This window comes from Pogoniulus pusillus, chromosome 2 (assembly GCF_015220805.1).
Source record: "Pogoniulus pusillus isolate bPogPus1 chromosome 2, bPogPus1.pri, whole genome shotgun sequence".
Lineage (NCBI taxonomy): Eukaryota > Metazoa > Chordata > Aves > Piciformes > Lybiidae > Pogoniulus > Pogoniulus pusillus.
Genome location: NC_087265.1, coordinates 15208078 through 15229890, shown reverse-complemented (window position 1 = coordinate 15229890; position 21813 = coordinate 15208078). Strand labels below are relative to the sequence as shown.

General features: G+C 39.4%; 1 protein-coding gene across 1 annotated transcript in view; it reads left to right on the top strand.

Moving 5' to 3' along the window:
- SLC49A4 (solute carrier family 49 member 4) overlaps nucleotides 1–21150 on the top strand; it is a 73370-nt gene extending 52220 nt beyond the window's left edge. Inside the window, exons 7-9 of the mRNA XM_064157229.1 lie at nucleotides 1234–1361; nucleotides 14405–14587; nucleotides 19156–21150. Of these exons, the coding sequence (XP_064013299.1) occupies nucleotides 1234–1361; nucleotides 14405–14587; nucleotides 19156–19271 (427 nt within the window). The 3' untranslated portion in view covers nucleotides 19272–21150. The remainder of the gene's footprint in view (nucleotides 1–1233; nucleotides 1362–14404; nucleotides 14588–19155) is intronic.
- Nucleotides 21151–21813: the final 663 nt, after the last annotated feature.

Below are 21813 nucleotides of genomic sequence, written 5' to 3'. Positions count from 1 at the left end.
TTGTACAGTGATTTTTGTCAGGGCACAGAAGGCAGTTAACTGACAAAAGGACATATTTCATTATATATCAACCTATGTGGATTGCTCTGCCATTAGTTGAGTCAAACTCGAAGGCTGTGAAGACAGAAGACATTCTTTAGACATACATACCTAACCTGTGCAGCCAAAAATCACATATCCTAAGGAGGATATTACAGAAAATTGCTAGTGGATAAATGACATTGCCTTTGCTAATACATATCTTTTTAGTAGCTGTGATGAAATCCCTTTTGAAAAGAGCACTTGCACTGATAATTATGCCATGAGAGCACTGCTCAGTTGCATTCTGTCTCCTTGAAAGAAAAAGGAAAAAAAGATTGAAGAAAGTAATTGTACCACCAGGTGGTATGAAGATGGTATTTCTCTCTGTGTCATGGAAGGTAGCAGAGCCCTTTTGCAAAACCCTCATTTGTACATAGGGTTAGGGTTTAAACTTTCATTGAAATCGGCCTCGCATGTCATTCCCCAAAACTCCTCTCCGCAACACTCTGTATAACAGCCAGACTGCCCAAGGACTTGTGGGGCTGTCCTCCTCAAGACTGCCAATAGGGCATGTGTGGGAGAGGAGTGGCACCGAGCACTTGGGTTCTGGAACATTTCAACCCAAACCAGTCACCAGCAGAGTGACCACCTGCATAAAGGCTTCTTGCTTTGCCTAAGCCACCCGGAGCTTCATCACCATTCAATCTGTTCCTTGTCATCTTTGATCTAGGCATTGTGGTATTTGGAGTTTTGTCATTTCCCTCAGAAATGAATCTTAACTATGTCTTGAATGAAATGTAGCAGCCTCCTCATATGCTGATTGAGTAGTGTGTCTGCCAAGGGGGATTGGCAAACTGACTAAACAGCAGTGTAAGTAGTAGCATGATGTTGTGTCCAACAAATGCAGGAAAAAGATCCCTCTTCCTGTATACCAAGTGTTTTCAATTGATTGCCTTGAGAATTGTTCTGGTTTGGTGGTCGCTTTGTGACAGCTAAAAAATCCATTGCTCTTCAGCTTGACAGCTGGAAATATCCCCATTTTACAAAAATGCCTTTGTTCTATTTCTGAAAACAAAACCAAATTTTTTTTAAATTGTTTTTTATAGTCTCCAAAATGTTTAATGAGAATACACAGAATTAATTGTCAAGCATCACAGTCAAATAATGTGAAAATCAGCATTCGTTCTGCTCTGATGTGTGCTTTTATTTTAGATTTGCAGATTTTATCAGGGGCATGCTGAAGTTTATACTGCTGCTGCTTTTATCTGGAGCAACATTAGCATCAACCTGGTTCACTCTCACCTGCCTAACTAGTGTCACTCATCTGCCTTTAACCACAGGTATCAACAATTATTTTAATTCTTGTTATTCATAAGAAGTATTGCAGGCAAATATTTGCAGTCTCAGATCAACTGTATCATAACCTGGTTTGATGTCTTTAGTGGCACAGTAGTTCTGATAAGACACACACAAAAAAGAGGCTTAGAAAATCTACTAAATCTGAAATATGTTTATCAGCTTTGTATAAGTTCATAAAAGATTAAAAACTAACAAAACTTAGTAACAAGAACCCAGAATATAATTTTAGAACTGATTTTGTGATGGAGTTTTGTTTCTGGTTTGAGTGTTTTGAAATAACAGAGATGAGAAATAAACCAAGAAGAATCAGATGATGGGAATAGCATTGCATGTAAGAAGTAGTGACATGTCTGGGAATTTGGAGATTTGAAACTTAACATTGGTTATTGGAAACACGTAGTGAGCAGTTCAACCAAGTGACCCATAGACTTAGGTGAAAATACTATCCCTGCACTGTGCTGCCCTTTTTATTGCACCTGCATGCAGTTTCAGGAAACTCTTCCCAGCCCCAAATTATCTCATCCTGCACCTCAAAAAGATGGGGGAAAAGTGTTTTTGGTAGGAGTGTGGGGGAAAAGCTTAGAGATGTACTCAAGCTTCCAGCAATCTGTACACTGAGTTGGAAATTAACACTGCTTAACTCTTAAAATCCATACTTTGGTTTACTCTCTGTACCAATGGACTGTTCCACCCTTTGTTCAAGACTATGCTGGTTTGAGGCTGATTGGAATATTTTAATGAGAGAAATTAGATCACTGGTTGTGAAAGAATAATGATGATGATCCCTTGATAAAAGGGATAAAAAGCCAAAATGTAAACAATTTGTCCCTCTTTGCTCTGGGATGCTTCTTCTTTTTACTTGTCCTTTGCTCCATTCTAGTATCTTCCACTAACAGGTAACAAGTAAGCTCTGCTGATTGTTTGTCTGGGAGAGAGAGGGTGGCACTGAGCCCCTTCTGGCAGTTTCTTTGTCTGGGAGGGAATTTGGATTTCTGAATTATTTATAATTTGTATGTAATTGTAAATGTACTGTGTATATATATATATACTTGTAAATTTTGCTTTGCTGTAAATATAGCTTCATCTTACTTCTAACGCATCTCAGCTGGTCTGATAAATTCCAGTAATGGAGAGGGAAAGTTCCTAACCCAGCACAAATACCTTCAGCAGAGTAATGAGTTACAGTATGCCATTGAGATTTAAAAAAATATGTATTAGAGAATTCTGTAAACCCATTTTGCATGAAGTGCCATCTCTTTTTATAGGCAAGTTTATTGCAGGAGAAATGAAAACTGTTTCTTTCTCCTTTTTAATAAAGAGCTTGGTGTGGAGTGTATGTAAAATACTGTTTGACTCAAATTAACTTTGAGTTCAGTAAGTGTCCTTGGTGCATTGCATATGTCACAACTATAAACCAAAGTGGGTACAGCAAATTGAAATACATGATCAATTCAGGAGAAACACCATCTGGATGGATAGGTCAAATTTGTGATTTATCTTGAAATTTGAACTATTTTTTTAAAAAAACTGCTTGAATAAAATGTTCTTTGATCAATAAATAGGTTTCATGATGCCTGTTGTCATACCAAATGACTACACTTTCCATCAAATCTAAAATAAATGCTTATTTCTTGTGCTTGCCTGCAGTAAGGTAAAAGCTGTACTCTGATGCAACAAGCCAAACAGAAATATCCCTTCAAGTCTATGCACAAGTATGAAGCAGGGAGCTTTCAAGAGGTGGAAGTCATCATGTGTGCACTCACCAATGATGGAGTTCTCTTTGATTTTATTTTTTGTAAAGAACTCTGCATGCAATGTAGGCTTCAGGAGTGTGGCCAGCAGGTCAAGAGAGATGATTCTTACCCTTTACTCTACACTTGTCAGACCCCACTTTGAATACTGCATCCAGTTCTGGTGTCTCCAGCATAAGAAGGACACAGAACTGTTGAAGCAAGTCCAGAGGAGGGCCCCAAAGAGGATCCAAGAGCTGGAACACCTCTGCTACAGGAATAGGCTGAGGGAGCTGGGTTTGTTCAGCCTAGAAAAGACTCTGGGGGGACTTTACAGCTGCCTTTCAGTTCCCAAAGAGATCCTACAGTAAGGCTGGAGAGGGACTTTTCATATGGATGTCTAGCAATAGGACAAGGGGGCATGGTTTTAAGACAAAGGATCTTAGGGAGAAGTTCTTTGGTACAAGGGTTATGGGACTCCGGAATAGGCTTCCCAGGGAGGTTGTGGTTACTTCCTCCCTGGAGATGTTTCAGGCCAGGGTGTACAAGGCCTTGAGCAAGTGAGACTACTTGAGAGTTGCCCCTGCCAATGTCATGGAAGTTGGAGTAGGTGGTCTCCAAGGTCCCTTCCAACTTAAGCCATTCTATTATTCTATTAATTCTTTCTTGTTTATGGCTTGTAAAAGTGATCTACTGTCAGGACATGAAAGTGTGTAAGATATAGCATCCCTTGATAAAACTCTGGGGCTTGGGTTGTTCTTTTCATCCAGTTATAATTTCTTTTAAAATGGATGATTTCTCAATTGAGTTGTGAATTGTATTTTAGACTGTCTGTGCTATTCTCATCTATATGTCACTGTAAATGTTGAACCCTTTTCTATAAAGCACAGGCTTGTTTTGAGTAGAAATGCCAGCAATATGGTACATTCCTCAGAAAAACCCCCAAACCAAACAAACAAAAACCAATCTAAAGCATCAGGACCTAATGTGCATCCTCCAAATAAGATCTCTTTCTTTTTCTTCTGCGGTATAATGTTCAAACTCCACGGATAGGAGGAGGGGGGGTTCCTGCCAGCCTTTTCTCATTACAGTTCAGCTAAAATAGATGTAATGTGCCTGCTCAATTTAGAGCCTTGTACACAGAAAAGCATTGGTGTATCTTCATGAAATATGCTTTTATGGATGAAAACACACAAGCCATTTAAGCTAATTTATAGGACTGCATGCTAGATTATTCCTCAATGTAATGATGCAATATGATGATGACCTATGCATTCCACAGTAATTGGGAGAAATGGTACATTTGAATTGATTTGGATGAGCTTTTTTTTCCTTCTTTTTAATTAAAAGTTTGAGATGTAGAGTATATCAGAATATAAATGTAGCAAGTCAAATGCAGGCCATTGGCTGAGTTTTAGGAAGTGATTTGGAGTAGCTGGTTAAGGTAGAAGTCATTCTGCATACTCAGTGGACCAGTGGTGACAGTGGGCTTTGAATTAGTTATACTGTGTGTTTTTGTGAAACTGGAAGATGTGCAGAACAATGTCAGCCACCATTGGAGGAGGGTTTCTTTTTTCTCTCTTCCCCCCCCCTCTTTTATTGTGTTTTTTGGGGGTTTGTTTGTTGGTTTTTTTTGTGATTTTCTTTTTTGTGGGTTGATTTTGTTTGTTTGTTTGCTTATTTTTTATTACTTCTCTTATTTTTTTATTGAGAGGTCTGTGTAATGCTTTTTTTGTCCCAGAGCTACTTTGCAGGCATCGCTGAACACATGCTGCAAAGCAAGGATTCTTGTGTTACTGAGGGCAACAGTGTTTGATGTTCCCAGAAGGTTAATGGGCTCCTCAACTTCTTGTCCAGTGACAAGAAACACAAGTGTTAGGTTTGGTGGTGCTCCAAAGCCAGTGATGAATCTTGGTCCATGGTTTCAGGCTCATTCATATGTTGAGGTTAAGCAAATTGAGTTCAAAACTGATTGTTACAGAAACTTGTGGGGTGTACATTTATTCTTGCAAGGAGTTTTCCCCTTCCAACTGACTGGTTCCCATTTTGTGAGGGGCTTTCCCTTATGTGGCTCTCTTGAGTGAGTGAGATGTTGCCCTACAAAACCACAAGCATTGCCATCTTCAGCCATACCTGGAAACTGCTAAAATATCCACATGGCCTGATAGACTCCATGGGTCAGGATAGTCATTTTGATGAGGAAGCAAAATCACAGGCTCACAGGATGTCAGGGGTTGGAAGGGACCCAAAGAGATCATCGAGTCCATCCCCCCTGCCAGAGCAGTACCACACAATCTAGGTCATGTTACAGAGGAATGCATCCAGACTGGCCTTGAAAGTCTCAAGAGAAGGAGACTCCACAGCCTCTCTGTGAAGCCTGTTTCAGTGACCAGTCTGTGACCCTTAAAGAAGTTCCCTCTTGGGTTGAGGTGGAACCTCTGGTGCTGTAACTTGCATCCATTGCTCCTTGTCCTATCACAGTGAGCAAGATGCCTTGTGGGAGTCTTTGTACTGGCCTAGAATTTAGGGCATGCTTCTCCCTAGAGGAGAAGGCTAGTGAGAGAACATCATCATCATGCAATTCATCTTACATAGCAGTTGCTTGATTCACAAGTATATAGTTCACATCCATAGGTAGACCTTGCCAGAGGGCCAACTAGATCCTGTGCTGCATCAGGAGAAGTGCGGCCAGCAGGGCAAGGGAGGTGATTCTTCCCCTCTACTCTGGTGAGACCCCATCTGGAATACTGTGTCCAGTTCTGGAGCCCCCATTACAAGAAGGATGTGGACATGCTGGGGCGTGTCCAGAGAAGGGCCACTGGGATGCTCAGAGGGCTGGAGCAGCTCTGCTATGAGGATAGACTGAAAGAGTTGGGGCTGTTCAGTCTGGAGAAGAGGATGCTCCAAGGTGACCTTATTGTGGCCTTTCAGTATCTGAAGGGGGCCTACAAAAAAGCTGGGGACTTTTCAGGATATCAGAGAATGACAGGACTAGGGGGAACGGAGTGAAGCTGGAGATGGGTAGGTTCAGGCTGGACATGAGGAGGAAGTTCTTCACCATGAGAGCGGTGAGAGCCTGGAATGAGTTGCCCAGGGGGAGGTGGTTGAGGCACCGTCCCTGGAGGTGTTTAAGGCCAGGCTGGATGAGGCTGTGGCCAGCCTGATCTAGGGTAGGGTGTCCCTGCCCACAGCAGGGTGGTTGGAACTAGATGATCCTTGTGGTCCCTTCCAACCCTGACTATGACTCTATAATTTCCCCAGGTCCAAAAATACTTTTTTTTCCCCATTAGCCTGTGGGTATTGTGTGGCATCCATGCTTGTTTTCCTCTTCTGAAAACTCTCTGCTTCTCTCTCACCTGGTCCCCGGGGTAAACACTCAGATGGGAAAGCTTACCTGCAAGCAGGCTTTTGAAATGCTAAGAAGATGAGAGAGTTTAGCCAGATACTCACTCTAAAGGAAAGGAGGGGGAAAATATCTCTAAAGTCTTGTCTTGAAAATGCAAACAAAAGCCTCTTCTCTTTTAATCAGTATTCTTTGTAGCAGTTGTGGTAATGTCTGGTTTAAATATTGAGGGAGGAATTATATTTCCAAAAAAAATGGTCAGAGCAAAATGTGTTTTTCCTGCTCTTGTTTGTGTAATATTCTCCTAATGCCTTGTAAATAGGCACATCATCTAAAGATATTTCCTGCAAAATGGAATTACTTGGAATGGGGACCTTTAATGCAGATATTAAAAATCAATGAGTGCTTTGTGTTTCCTTTAAATGATGCTGTTTAGCATTGTTTGTACTGTGTAATGCCTGCATCGCTCTGCATTATCATAACACACTGGTTTTCCTTCTGCCACAGAGCAATACAGGTTTTCTGTCACTTGCTGGCTTCTTAATATTCCAAAAGATTTTATAGAAGAATGTATTTGGAGTCATCTGTATGAAACTATAACTGCTAGTGGGGAGCAAGGTGCGGGAGAAAGGGCAAGCCAGGCAATAATGATACAGTAGCATCACAGCTACTGTATCATCTGTCTACAGCACCTCTCATCAGCTAATCACATTTCTTAAAACCCCTTGATTATGGAACTGGTTTACATTTTAAGCAAACTTGAATTTTCTTTTGAGAAATTCAAATTTTAATGTATATTATTTGCATTTTTCAGCGAGTTTGAGACATTTTTATGTACACATGGAGCATTAAAATAGGGGTTTTTTCCATTGAATTCCCAATGCAGCTGCTGATCTGCTACTCTGTGCCAAGTCCATTGTTAGTTTGCTTTGTTCTGAACTTCATTATGTGAATTTATGTACAATGGGATACTCTGACCCAAAATAATTGTGTAAGCCATTGTAGTGCCAGTTTCAGTATCTTGCCACTTTATACTGCTGGTTCTATCTCTGGATACAAATAGTAGCATTTTCCAAAAATTGATATGCAACTCAAGTTGCTTGAAGCTCAGATTGAATGTTTTCAGCACAGCATATCAAGAATATTCTAATATTTATGAGTACATTCAGCAGAATTTTACTTTACAAAATGTCTTTAGGGCTACATTGCAGGTACTCTGAATAGGATGGCATCTCCATGAGTTGATGACTATATTTAGGTTAAGCAGCCTACGTTTTATTTTCAGGTTCAACAGATTGAATGTTATAAACACATCTGTCTTCCCATCCTCATCTACAAAGCACAGCAATGAAAAAGAGGGGTGTTAATTATTTAAAACTTTATTCTTTGAGTTTAATTTCTTTACTGTAAACAAAATGTGCTTGAGTATAAGGCAAAGGGGCCCTGTGGATAAAACAGTGTCCTGAAAACATTTCTATTTCTAGCTTCAGCATTAACCTGCTTGTGGCAGTGAGCAAATCATTAGCCCTACTTCTGTGGTGCTTTTCTCACTCATAAGGTGGGAATAATGACCTCTGTCTTCCTGATCGCTTCTGTAAATCCACAGAGAGAAAATAGCTTAAAGAAGAAATAATTTAAGAGTTTTATATTAAAATGGTTAAAACCTTCAGCGTTAAATAGTGTGCAATGCTTGAAATTTGGGAGGCACATTTCAGAGATGAATATCTGTAAGTCTGGAAAATTTTCAATGCCCCTCAATAGCACATCTCAAATATTATATGATTTCTAGCTTCCCCCAGGCTCACTCAGTAATTCTTTCACTTTTTACTTCTCCAAAGTGAATTCTCTGCTTTCAAAGCAAGTTCTACTTGCCTTTTTTTTTCCTCCTGGGAAGTATATAGAACAAATCCAATTTGATCAGAATTTTGGTTGCTTTCATAACTATATCATGAAATAAGAATTTGATCAGTGCATGCTGGAATGGAAATCTAGGCGATGAAACATATTGATGTTATCAACGTGCACTACAGGGACATCCTCATGCATTGTGTTTTTTGTTCCTATAAATGGATTACAGGAAAAATTACTGTCTTACCTTGAGGGAGTCACATTTCTCATAGAGAAGTTAAGGAGGACTTCTTCCATGACTGTTTTTACCATGGCCAACATCAAGAATTAAATTACAGGGAAGTTTCATTCCACTTTAACAGACTTAAGAGAGTTTAGTAGGAACTGACTTTGAGTTGTTCAGGTCATTCATAAGGATGCTAAAGTCTGTGAAGCATCCATCCACGTGAAGATTGTCCTTTTGTTTTGACATTTGGGATACTGTTAACAAAGGGCAATAACAAAATGCCCTAGATCTCCACAGATTTTGCTTTAAATTGTATGCTGTACCCAAGAGAACATAATCAGTTGTGGTTAGTTTCCTCTGAGCCATATGAAATTTATGTGAGTCTTGGCTCAGTTTGTCTAAGAAAACTGTTACAAAATGTACAGAGTTCAAGAGTTTCTGGCAGAGGACTGTGGAAGAAGATACTGTACCACCTGCTTGCCCTTGACACTGCTCTAGCATATTGCAATTCTTTTGTATATTTATCTCCTAAATACTTGTTTTTTAATATTTAAGAAACGGTACTATTTCATATTCTGTTAAAAATCAATCAAGATCTATGTGCTAATAGGTTGATGAGAACTGTTTACATCAGTAGAGATCCTTCCATTACTTTCATTTAGTCTTGGATCAGACTTTCTGGTTACTTGTTTAGTGATGTAATAATTCAAGACTAAATTGCTAAACATACTGCATGTCCCAAGTTAGGGCAGATCCCTCCCCCGGGAAAAAAACAAACTCACCACAACACAGATTTTCTTTGAAAGTCAGGGAAAGATGAAATTGTATTTCTTACAGAATAAGTATAACAATGTAAAGAGAGATAACAACTAGAGAAGGAAAGAGAAAAAAAAACAATACAATAACTTTAAGGGAGATGGGGGAGGGGGCAAGCAGCAGAAGCAGCAGTAGCCAAAACAGCAGCCGGGGAAGATAGGCAGGCGCAGCTCAAGCAGCAGAAGCCAGCAGAAGAAGCAGGAGAACAAGCTGTGCTTCTAGACATTAAGCTCTTGATGCTCCAATGAAATTATATTAATTTATCTATTGTTGCCATTATGTGGCCTATCCCTGGAGTGTTCATCTTTCCCCTATGTCTGAGCTAGAAAATCAGCTCAAACGGCCACACTGCAGAATGTGACTTGATGAAGCCTAGCTTGAGCCACCTGCTGCAGCAGCTCTGGACCAATACTTTGAAGCAGCTGTGCTTCAGATCAGTGTTTTTCCTTTCCTGATCTTTTTACAGTGGCTAACCTGAGAAATAGCTGCTTCATTCACACAAACATCTTTAAAACATGACATTAATCAAAATGATTTAAAGAAACCCATCCCAGTTCCATTATTTATTGGTATCCACAGCTGCCACTGTCTCTAGTACACAATTTTGCACATTGCTTCATAGGCAGTTAATTCCTTTTCCTAAGAAAAAATGATTTAAAAAACCCAAAACAAGACCAAACAAAAAAAACCCCACCAACTTTAATACTAATAGGATGACACACTTTGGCAGTGTATGCCTTTCCAAGCTATTTGTCCTTGTTGGATATTAGGACGTATTGTTAACTTCTTGGTACATATCTCTTTTTTTTTTTTCTTTCCCATTTTTTCTTTCTTTTGTCAGTGCTCTTATATCTTTATATTCCTTTCCAATGACTGTCATCAAGACTGTCTTAATTGAAAAAACATTCACCGTAACTTTAACAGCTGTTCTTTTGCAGTATAAAATCATGGTAATTGTTTGCATTCTTTCAATGCAAGGTCATTGAAATGGAAAGTAAATGGTCTGTATTAATAAGTGGTATTTTCCCAGCTACAGTGTCTTGTTGCCCATAAGCTGGAATATGAAGTGAGTGAAATTAAAAAAAAAAACAGTGTAATTATTGAGCTCTTATTTGATTTCTTCCTGAAAAAGCTTCTTTCTGAAACTGCACATCTTCAACTTTCTATATTCTTGGACTTGTAACTTAATTGGTGGTGCAGTCACCATCTCTGGAGGTGTTCAAGAAAGGACTGGATGAGGCACTCAGTGCCATGGTCTAGATGACTGGGTAGGGCTGGGTGCTAGGTTGGACTGGATTATCTTGGAGGTCTCTTCCAACCTGGTTGATTCTATGATTAACGGAAGCGTATTTGTGTACCACTTAGACCCTGGATCACTTACAGAAATATGAAATACAGATATTTTCCTACTATTACAACGTGGACCTATTAAGGGAGGCTTTCAGATTTGTACGTCTCCTTCACTATCAGAGCTTCCTTTAGTGATTTACCAGTTTAAAGCTGCCATTTTTGGTAGATTCTAGAACTTAAATTGACATCTACTGGGTCCTATGTTTTGCCTGGAGAAATGGAGGCTCAGAGGTGACCTCATTACTGTCTGCAACTACCTGAAGGGGCATTGTAGCCAGGTGGGGGTTGGCCTCTTCTCCTAGGCAACCAGCAATAGAACAAGGGGACACAGTCTCAAGTTGTGCTGGGGAAAGTATAGGCTGGATGTTAGGAGGAAGTTCTTGCCAGAGAGAGTGATTGGCATTGGAATGGGCAGTCCAGGGAGGTGGTGGAGTCACCGACCCTTGAGGTCTTCAAGAAAAAACTGGATGAGGCACTTGGTGCCATGGTCTAGTTAACTGGATAGGGCTGGGGGATAGGTTGGACTGGATGATCTTGGAGGTCTCTTCCAACCTGCTTGATTCTATGATTGCCTCTTTACAGAATCACAGAATTAAGCAGCTTAGAAAAGACATCTGAGATCATCAAGTCCAACCTATCACCTAGCCCTTCTAATTAACTAAACTAGAGCACTAAGTCCCTCATCCAGCCTCCTTTTAAATACCACTCCCCACCCCAGGCAGCCCATTCCAAGGGCCCATCACTCTTTCTGTGAAGAACTTTTTACTAATGTCCAGCCTAAACCTGCCCTGGTGCAGTTTGAGGCTGTGTCTTGTTCTGTCACCAACCCCTGCATGGCTACAATCTCCTTTCAGGTAGTTGTAGAGAGCAATAAGGTCTCTTTTTAATATCCATATGTGTGTACATATGTACATGTTGTATGTATAAGTGTTACCTGTGAGCTGAGGTGGTGTCATGGTATTTAGCTGGCTGTTCCTGGTGTGCTCGTGTGACATAAATAATGCTTTGGGGAGAATAAAAGGTAATGCTAGCACTGCTTTGCTCCTAGTAGGATGGGTGTGTGCTAGTGGGTGTATTTGCATGGCTGAAGCAAGCTGTTGTGACAAGGAAATGTAAGAGTGTAGCTGCTGAAGTACAGAGCTGCTGTGCCTGTTTTCTTACAGTCTAGTCTTTTCACTCCATTTCAGTATGATGTCACTCATCTTACATATTTTAAACTATCAAATTTATTTTGAAGCCTTCTATTTGTTTATGAAACCTTTGTCACCTGCTATACTGACTAAAATTTGAAGTCTTGGTCTTTTGCTGATCTTAGATGCACCTTTTTGCCCTCATCTCGAGTGAATCTGAGTTTCTGGAGATTGTTTCTACTCAGAAGCATGTGATTTCTGTTTTTCCAGCTGCTGTTCTTTCTGGAAGAGGTTTCAGTCTTCCTGCAGAGGTGTTGCCTCTGACACTCTGCATATGCACCTTCACTTTTGATGGTGTTCTTGTGGCTTTCAGCAGCTTCATGGCTGTTTTTACTGTTTGAATTTCTGATGCAGAGATAGAGCTGCCTATGACTTCCTTTTCTTTGGGGAAAACTTCTGGCAATGTTCCCTGGAAGTTACAAGTAGTTATCTACAGGTATCTTCAAATGACTGCAATAAAGGGCAGATATTGTTCTCAAGCCAACATCTCTTAAGAGATTCCTCTGTTTCATTTATGTGTTGGTTTCTCAAGCCAACGGGAAAACTTCATTTAGCTGAATATGTTTGGAGGTGTTGGCTAGAGCTGAGAGCACTTAGAGACAGTTAGAGCAATGTTCAGTGATGTTTCAGATATACAGGAGTTCAAAGAGAGCTTCATGAAATTTTAAACACTGGTGAAGACTTGCAGGGAAAAAAATCATTGAATCTTGTAACTGGGGAATCAGTTCTTCAATGTTAGCTAGGAGAGCCCAGAAGGAAGATCATCCTAATACTGCTTTGTGGGTGTTTTTTTTTGTTCCACTCCCATGACTCTTGCAGGTAACCTTGCATCCATTTCTTTGACTTCTGTTCTGCAGTTTATAATAAGAGAATTTGAGACTTGGTAAAGTTATCATGGTTTACTTGTTCTTTTTTTTTCCTTACCAACTTGGAAGATTCTGCTATTTAAAAATAGAAATGGGGAGCCAGCTGCATCTCCTGAAGTTGTGACATCTGTGTCATCTTTCTGACTGGGACTTCTGTCCTCTTTATCTTGTCCAGGAAAATCCTCTGTAGGGAAAGAAATATGTCTTTGTGCTTTGGAAGCGAACCATCTCAAATGGAGGATCTGATTGATAGCCCTTCCTGCTTCTTAGTGCCTTATCTCTTTTCTGTGATTCTTCATGTTTTAAGAAACAGTGATTTTTATTTTCTTTTAATGTTTTAATTTTCAAGTCAGAAATTTCCTTCTTCCTAACAGTTTCTCAATTGAAAGATTGAGCAATGCTTAACAGAAGATGAAGCAGAGCTGTTTCAGTTCTCCTCTTTCCCAGACAGACAAATGTCAGTTAAACTGAAAATGTAGTTTCTAGTATATGTAAACTACATATAGATATGTAGTATCTATAAAAAAAACCCTGTCTAAGGATTTTGTACTGTAAAAAGATGCTATAAGTAATTTCCCTATGACTTGGTAACACTTCTGTAGATGAAAAAAAAATCTTCACATTTTCTTGTAATTTTGGTAGAAACTTCAGGAATTATTCCAGACTTTTATTTTCTTTTTTCCCCCCTCCAAGTCTTCTAATTGTTTCCTTATACTGTTTACTTGATCGATAATCTCAGGTTGTTGAGACTGCAAGTCAGGAAATCTTCCCCTTCCCAAGACAGTGTTCAGCACAGACTTATTTACATTTCTATATAGACATTAAATGCTTCTAAAGTTTTCTCTGTTTCAGATGCAGATAATGTAGGATTATTAATAGGTGATATAGTTACAGTGAGCATCTATATTAAGGTATTAAGCACTGTAAAGTATTAGGCAGTGTCAGAAATTGTAGAACAAAATCTTTGAGGCTACTGAAGAAATGTCTTTATTCTTCTGTTAATTTGTGCAAGAAAAATAAGCTGGTTTACAGCAGTGATTATAATAATCTGTTATCAGACATGTGCTGGTCCTGCCAGGGGCGGGGTGCCCTTCACTTCCTTTCGAAGCAAAAAGGGATTCAACATGTTGCAGCTTTCACTGTGCTGAATACTAATGTCTTGATATCTGCTAGATCATTAGTATTTATTCGTAAAATGGAAACAAAATTACTTTTGACCTTTAGAGCTAAGTCGAAAGGTTAATCTATGTCCATTTCCAATTTGGTGCATTAATTGCTCTCTGTCCTTGTTGTGTCTAGGACAATAGTTTCTATTCATTTCAGAAGTAAATCAGACTGGAGGTGATGCTTTGCATTCATAATTTTGTCCTGTTTGTTTTATTTAAAAGTGCATTTCAAACCACTGAAAGTGTATTTGTGGCTTCTGTTTCAAAAATAAAAGAAACTTTAAAATCAGTGTTTCCATTTCTTTGCTCAAAGTTAGTGTATGCATTCTGCATAAAACCAGTGGGATGTGATATGCTTTATGATACACAGAGAATAAAAATAAGTTTATGCATTTTTCAGTTACTAAAGTATTAGTATTCTTGGCAGCTCTGAATAGAGGGGGGGAAGTGACAGCATGAAACTAATAACTGTTTTTATTTCTTTTATAGCTACACTGTACACATCCTGCATTTTGTTGGGTATATTCCTCAACAGCAGTGTACCAATATTCTTTGAACTCTTTGTGGAGACAGTCTACCCTGTTCCAGAAGGAATTACCTGTGGAGTTGTCACTTTTTTGAGTAATGTGTTTATGGGAGTGCTTTTGTTCTTCCTCACATTTTACCATACAGGTAAGAAATCTAAGCTACTTTGAAAATCTCATTCTCCGTGAAGACATGCCCTTGTCAGTAGAGGAAGGATTTGCACAGACAATTTCTGTTAATAATAAGGTGTTTGAATCCATCTATATAGCAGCAAAAGAGAAGAATTTTAATTGTTCTTTTTTGTATGCATGCTAGTAAAAACAGAATGCTCTAGTGCAAGATGTATGCAGTCGTATGCTGCTTAGAATTTGCTGTAGTCAAAAACCATCAAGATACCTACAATCATCATGCTTGTATACAGGCCTGGGTAATGTGATCATCAATAATGTTTCTATCTATGGGTGTTCAAAACCACTGAAAAACTAATCCAGACTCATGGTGTAGGATCTGATGTGTTGGTCAGGAGAGGCAGAGCAGAAATGCGCCATTTCTGGTCTGCTTCATTCAGAGTGCTGAACTGCAGGGGAGGGAGCATCTCCTGACCACTGCTCAAAGATTAAATACTCCTTTCTTCAGATAATCTAGTGGCCTAATGAGGCAGAACAGTGTTTTGCTTGATATTTTCATCAACACATCTTCAGACTTGGTCATCTTTCAAGAATTAATTGCTTCCTCATAATTCATAATCGTAACTTTCAACTCACTGTTTAATAGACTATAATGCACATTATTGCTGTTAGCTGTGAAATAAGAACCCATCTTGCTTTCAAAGGGAAGTGGTCTTTATGAATGTTTTTCACATTTCTGGTTTGTGTTTTGTTGTGGTAAACACTTGCTTCATGATGCAAGACTTGTAAAGCAATGTTTTGCTTTGGACCTATTAGAAATTGCAAGTCTTTATATGTTATCTTGAGTGCCTGTGCTTCTTAAGATGATGTGTGTTAAAGAGGAGAATGACAATTTTGAGAATGAGTTGTGCTTGAAATTATGAAGGTTACAGCCTGGGGCAAATTGTCAGAGTGATTTGCATGCTTCTGCCAAGAAATCACAAGCAGGTTAACAACCCCGTTGCAACTTGTGGTCTATGGATACAAAAATATATTCTTTATTTATTTATTAAGACTGACATTGAACATGTCATTCTAAAATCTGAATTCCATCCCTAGCCTCAGTGGAGTGATACTTAGTCTTTGCATTTTAAAGAGTGCTTTTCTGGTTAATATTATTTGATGGTGTGATGGTTTGGTTGTTCCCCACCCCCCCCACACTTTGTAAAATCACCCAGACTAGACTCAGCAGGCTCTGGAAATTGAATGAAGCTTTTATATTTACAGCTTAGCAGAATATACAAGCAGATATTTACAGCGTATACATTTATATACAGGAATATACAAGATAAAAGGTAATATAGAAACACAGCAGCACTCCCAGAAACCTGAGTCCCCAGGAGGGGCTCCAAACTGCCCCTTCACCTTCCTCCTACCCCTCTCAACTTTACCCCAGTCCCAAGGAAGAATGGAGGGTCAGCCAGGGGGTTAGGAAGCAAAGTGCATTAGTCAAAGAAACGGCAGAGAGGGGTGAGGTTAGAGATGCAGCTCAGCCAGTTCCCCAGCAGAAGTGGAGACTCCCTTATCTATGTTTTGATTCTTATTTTTATACATCTCAGCAAGCCTATGAGGGAAGTAGACATCACCATTGTTTTCTTTTCACAGCCTGTAACCAAGTCCTTCTCACCAAAACATTCTAGCTAGCTTCAGACTAGCACAGGTGTGAACTCTGTTCATGTATACTATGATTTTCAACATTTATACCTGAGCTGAAAAGACTACACACAATACTAAGGGAATTTTTTCAGCATTTTTCAAAGTAACCGTCCAGTATTCAGAATTTACTGAGTGTAGGGATTCGGATTCAGTGTCTCACTTCTGACTGAACAGTTATGATAAAATGAACTCATTCTCTCATAAATAAGGTATACTGAGCTTTTTTCCCCCTTGTTTTAAGTATTTCCCTAGCAGGTGTCAATAAAGGCAGGTAAAGAAAAACCTGAAAATAGTATATCCACTCACTTGGAATATTTTCCCTGTTTCTTCAAAGGAAAACAATACCAGAAAGCAATATATTGCTAGGGGCATCATTCTCTGTGATGCAGCTCCACAAGTGATCAAAAGTTGAAGGGTGCATGTAGCCACTGGGGGGAATCGATGCCAGTGAGTGCTGTAAAAAAAATCCCATAGGAGGTAGATAATGAAGTTAAACATTTATCTTTTATTTGATTCAAATACATCCTATAATGGCATTTAAGCAGCTTACAGATAAATTAGAACTCAGTCAGATTCGTCTTCCCTCAGTCTGGCTTTTTGGGCCAAATAATCTTCCAGCACTTCCAGTTTCTCGTCTTTTCTCCTTGTAGTCTGATATTGAAAAGTCTGTGGAAGAGCCAAGCCATGGAAACTTAGCAGTGCGCTGAAGATTTTGGTCCAGCTAGCACAGTGGAGAAGTAAAACTCTGTAAAGTTTCCAACCTCCCTACTAGTTCTGTGCCCTGAGACCCAAAGCTGCACTCACTGGAAGCAATTCCCTTTGCCTTCTCTGCAGGGACTTCCAAGAGAAAAAACTAAAGCAAATCAATCAGTAGCTTCACATGGTCAGTGTGTTAGGATGCATTGACAGCGCTGTCACAAATTCTGCAGTACAAAAGATGTGAAGGATTCACAAGTTAAATTCAGTCTTTTAGGATATTTGAGTTAAAGTCTGCTTAATCCAATTAAGCAAGAACATTACAAGGAAAATAATAGCCAAGCATTTGCTTATTGACTTCTGGCATTGCGTAACATGGTCATCCCTAAGCCTAGGTAGGTTTTACTAAGGTGTTAAGAAGATTATTGCCTAAACAAATCTGTGAGGGATTTTGGTGGATGAGGGAAGGTGGTGTTGAAGATTACAGTGTTTGAAAGGTTGATTTTTGGGGTTTTTTTTCTGTTGTTGTGGTTTTGTGGGTTTTTTTCAGTCAGCTTTCTGACTTTTGTCCTGTGCATTGTGTAATATAAAGTGCATTTTTTGTGATGGCGTGGGTGTTAACTGCAACCCCCCTCCCCCCCCTTAAGAAAATCACACAGACTAGACTCAGCTGAGCTGGAAATTAGAATGAAGCTTTATATTTACAGCTTAGCACAATATCCAAGCAGATATTTACAACATACACAGCTGTAGACAGAAATATATAAGTTAAAAAAAGTAATACAGAAACACAACAGCCCTCCCAGAAAACAGAGTCCTCAGGAGGGGCTCCCAACCACTATTCCACCTCCTTTCCACCCCTCCACCTTATCCCAGACTTTGCTTTATGTTCAAGGTGAGTTTGGAGACTTGGCATGGGGGCGTTAGGAAGCAGACAGATTAGTTAGACATCAGGTTAGGGAGAGAAGGGAGGCAGCCAGAGCCAGAGAGAGCACACATCTCAGCAAGCCTATGAGTGAAGTAGACATCACCATTGTTTCCTTTTCACAACCTCTAATCCCTCTCACTAAAATATCCCAGCTAGGCTCAAACTTGCACACTTGCATCAGTATAAATTACATATTTGAGAAGGCATCAGTGCTGAAGTCTTGATTTTTATTAACTCAAACTTCGAGTGAGAGTTTAGATTCTGTAAAAAAAATCCTAATAATACTAAAGGAAACTTTCAAATTAAAAAAACCAATTCCAGTAAAGTGTTAAAGGAAGTTGTGGTGCACTTGTTTGTTTTGACTTGCTTTGGGTTTTTTTCTTCAAATAACCCAAACCATACAAAACAAAACCAAAAAAACCCTCCCAAACCCAAAATCTGAATAAAGCTTCTGTTTTGTGGTCAAATACCAGACAACAGGATTTACTGACTTTGGAACACAGGCTTTTAAGTGTAGTACATTATGTCTAACAGCTAAAAAGAGGCTTCTGAGGAGCTGTTGGTACAACTAGTTTTAAATTTAATTGATCGACCTGCTCACAAGTTTCTTCTGAGCAATTGGTTTTCCCTCCTGATACTGTGTAGCAGGCTTGATGCAAAATCAAGTCCTACTTCTTACACTTTTAATTTGATTCTGTTTTCAATCCATAGAAATCAAAGAACTAATGAGTAGAGTCTTCAGAAATGGTTCATTTTCCATTAGCAGTGATGGATTTTTTTTCCCCTCATTCTCTTCGTTGACAGGTTGTCTATGGTGGATTAACATTAGCTGAGGCATTGGTTGTAACAGATATATGTGTGCATATATGTGTGTGTTATTTATGTATTATGTGTATGCATACATATATATGTGTGCATATATATACTATGTTATATAAAGTTAGTTGTGTGTATATGTACACTTTTTATGCTTACATTTATCAGTCACATTTGTATAAAAAGCACTATGCATATACACATATATCTGTTTATATATATATGTATGTATTTATAGGCACACACACCAAAAAAAACCACTTTATGTATACATAAGGCATCCATAAGGAAGTCTCATAGACCACATTAATCATCTGCCAGTGAAGCGCTGTCAGGATTTTGTTCAGAACACAGCAATCTCCTTCAAACTCACCACCAGTTAAAGTTTTGCTCACTTTAAACACGAAACATGTTTGGTAACTCTGAGGTTGGGATTGTGTTCTGCATTACAGAGTTTTCCTGGTTCAACTGGTGCCTGCCAGGATCCTGTCTGCTCAGCCTGCTTCTCATCCTGTGCTTCCGTGAGTCCTACGACAGACTCTATCTCGACGTCGTCGTCTCTGTGTGATGAGTGGACTGGTGAGAGATTGGAAGAGACTGGAAGCCAGCTTTGCAGTCTGCACATCTGTCTGGATTTGCACAACTGAACAGCAGGAGAGCAAAAACTGCAAGACTTTAATCATGGCTTTATTAGAGAGGGTGAGGGACAGGCTGTTGTTACGTTTAAGGCCACCTTGATTTTGGATAAACGTGGAACTTGAATGGTGATGATGATGCCGAAATGCACAAAGAGAATATATCTGATGTACAGGTCCTCGAGCAGGAGCTGGGGCTCTCTATTTAAAAGGCTGTTGATGTAGCAGTGAGGTGTACAGTTGTGTGTGTGTGTGTGAGATATGTCTGTGTGTCTGCTGACTCAGTTACACACACCAGGGTACCAGTCATTTTGAGAGGCTTTTATCAGAATACAAATAGTAAATGATCTTAACAAAAGGAAAATAAAAAAAAAACAAAAGGAAAAATACTTTTTTTTTCTTTCAAGATCTCCTGTTTAAATCACTATCATTTATATAACTAATGTCATTAAACATTAGTTACATTTAATGCCATTAAACAGTTAAGTTAAAACAATTCCTTGACATTCTAATAAAGCGATTGCTGATAGAAGACACTGGTACTGAGGGTTTTAGCCATACTAAATATCCCAAACAATCCTTGCAGTGTTGTTAGAGGTATTTGTTGTCACCCTGGGGCACATGTAAACAGTAGTTTTAGCTGCCACAGAAACCCAGCTTGCACCCACAGTTGCCTCTGAAATGCCACCACGGTTCTGTGTCTCCTGAATATGGAGCATCTGTGGCATCTCAGAAGTTTACTGGAGGGTCACTCTTGGTAAATGTTGCTGTTTTAATGGCCACCACTGTGTCACCTTTTCATCCCCTGTCTCCAGTACTGCCTTTTTTACTGTGAAGACTTGTTTGTGCCACTGAGTACTGTGGGTGTGGCTGTCTAAGTCCCACTAGTTCTCATTTCTTGTACTCTTAAGGTGTGCATGATTTTTAGGATTTGTTTATGATTGAGGGTGCCTGAACAATACTGTTTGTTAACCCAAGTCTTTAAAAATCACTATTTCCTAAAAGAAACCAAAACCTTTGTAGTTGATGAGGTGCCCTGATGGCGAAATGACAATGAGAAATAACTCGAGTTTTGGCATCGTATGGGAAATACGATGCCAGCTCTTTTTAGCAGTGCTAATCTGTGGTCGTTCTGGCCCTTACTTGAACATAAATATTAAAGACACTTTGAATAGTTTTTTAACTCAATTTAAAATGTGCTAATAATTTCTTAATTATATTCTTAGATTTCAGTTCAGCATTATTTACAGTATTTGTGTGTGTGTGTGTTCTGTGCTTCGTGTTAGGGGTGCGCATCTGTGTGTGTGTGTATTTATATCTATGTATACACAAATAAAACTTATATATATCTCTTCTATATATAAGTTACATAAGGGTATGTGTTTACATAGGTTTATTTTAAGTAGTCATGTCTCTGGATGGTGGTATGGTCACTGCTGTGAAGGGGAGCGCATACATTCGCTGTCTGCAGCATGATTTTTTTCCGAGGTGAATGATTTCTTACCATAACAATTTTACCGCGGTGGGGGTGTGCATGTGTTGGAGGAGGCTGGTGTGCAGGGTTCTGCTCCACAGAAGTCTGAATCAAACGCCCTTTGCTCCTGTGGGGGGCTCTTCTCTGCCACCCTGGGGTGACACTGGCACAGTTAGCTCATGGAATACACCCTGAACTGGGTGCTACCTTTCAGAAATGGCTCCATTCTGTATGCTCTCCTTTGCAGAGGGGTTGTGCCACCAATACCTTGAACTCAGGAGTGTACCTGCAGAGTAAAATAAAACAAGCTCTTCCCTGCTTTTATGTTTTCAGAAAAATGGATGTATTTTCTGAAGTAACAGAAAATTGACTTTGTTCATTGCTTCTATCAGCTGCTAAATGATCTTTTCTGTCTGCGAGTAGGCTCTGTAGAAATGGAGGTAACTTGCACTGGGATAACTAAATCAATTTAACCAGCACATTCAGATCTGCTGGCATCATTCTCTAACCGTTTTTCAGACAATGGTATTAACTGTCCAACTTCTTTTTACTATGTTTTAGTGCCTGGAAGAGTTTCAGTATCCAGTAGCTGCTGCTACCTATTGTCTTCTGAAACCAGGAATCACTTGCCAAGAGTCTGATTGGAGTTGCATTGTCATGGCAGAATGGCAAGCTCAGATGGCTCTTCAGAGCTCTGCTCCTGCAATTTACTGTAGCTATATTAAGATTAAAATCGCACAGCTCAGGCACTGTCCCGACTGATGGAGATTTCTAATCCTTTCACTGTCATGACTATTTTAAGATGGAGAAGCACTTCAGGCAGTATTCAGACTGTAACTTATCCTGCTTCTGTTCCAGAAGGCATTGAACAATTTGAAATATTTTTCAGTGCTGCCAGATGCAGGCTTTCTCTACAGCCAGGCCAGAAGAGTGAATATCCTGTGTTAAACCCTACTGATTGTTTCTATGAGCCTGTGTGAATTGCTTACTGCCTTGGTGAA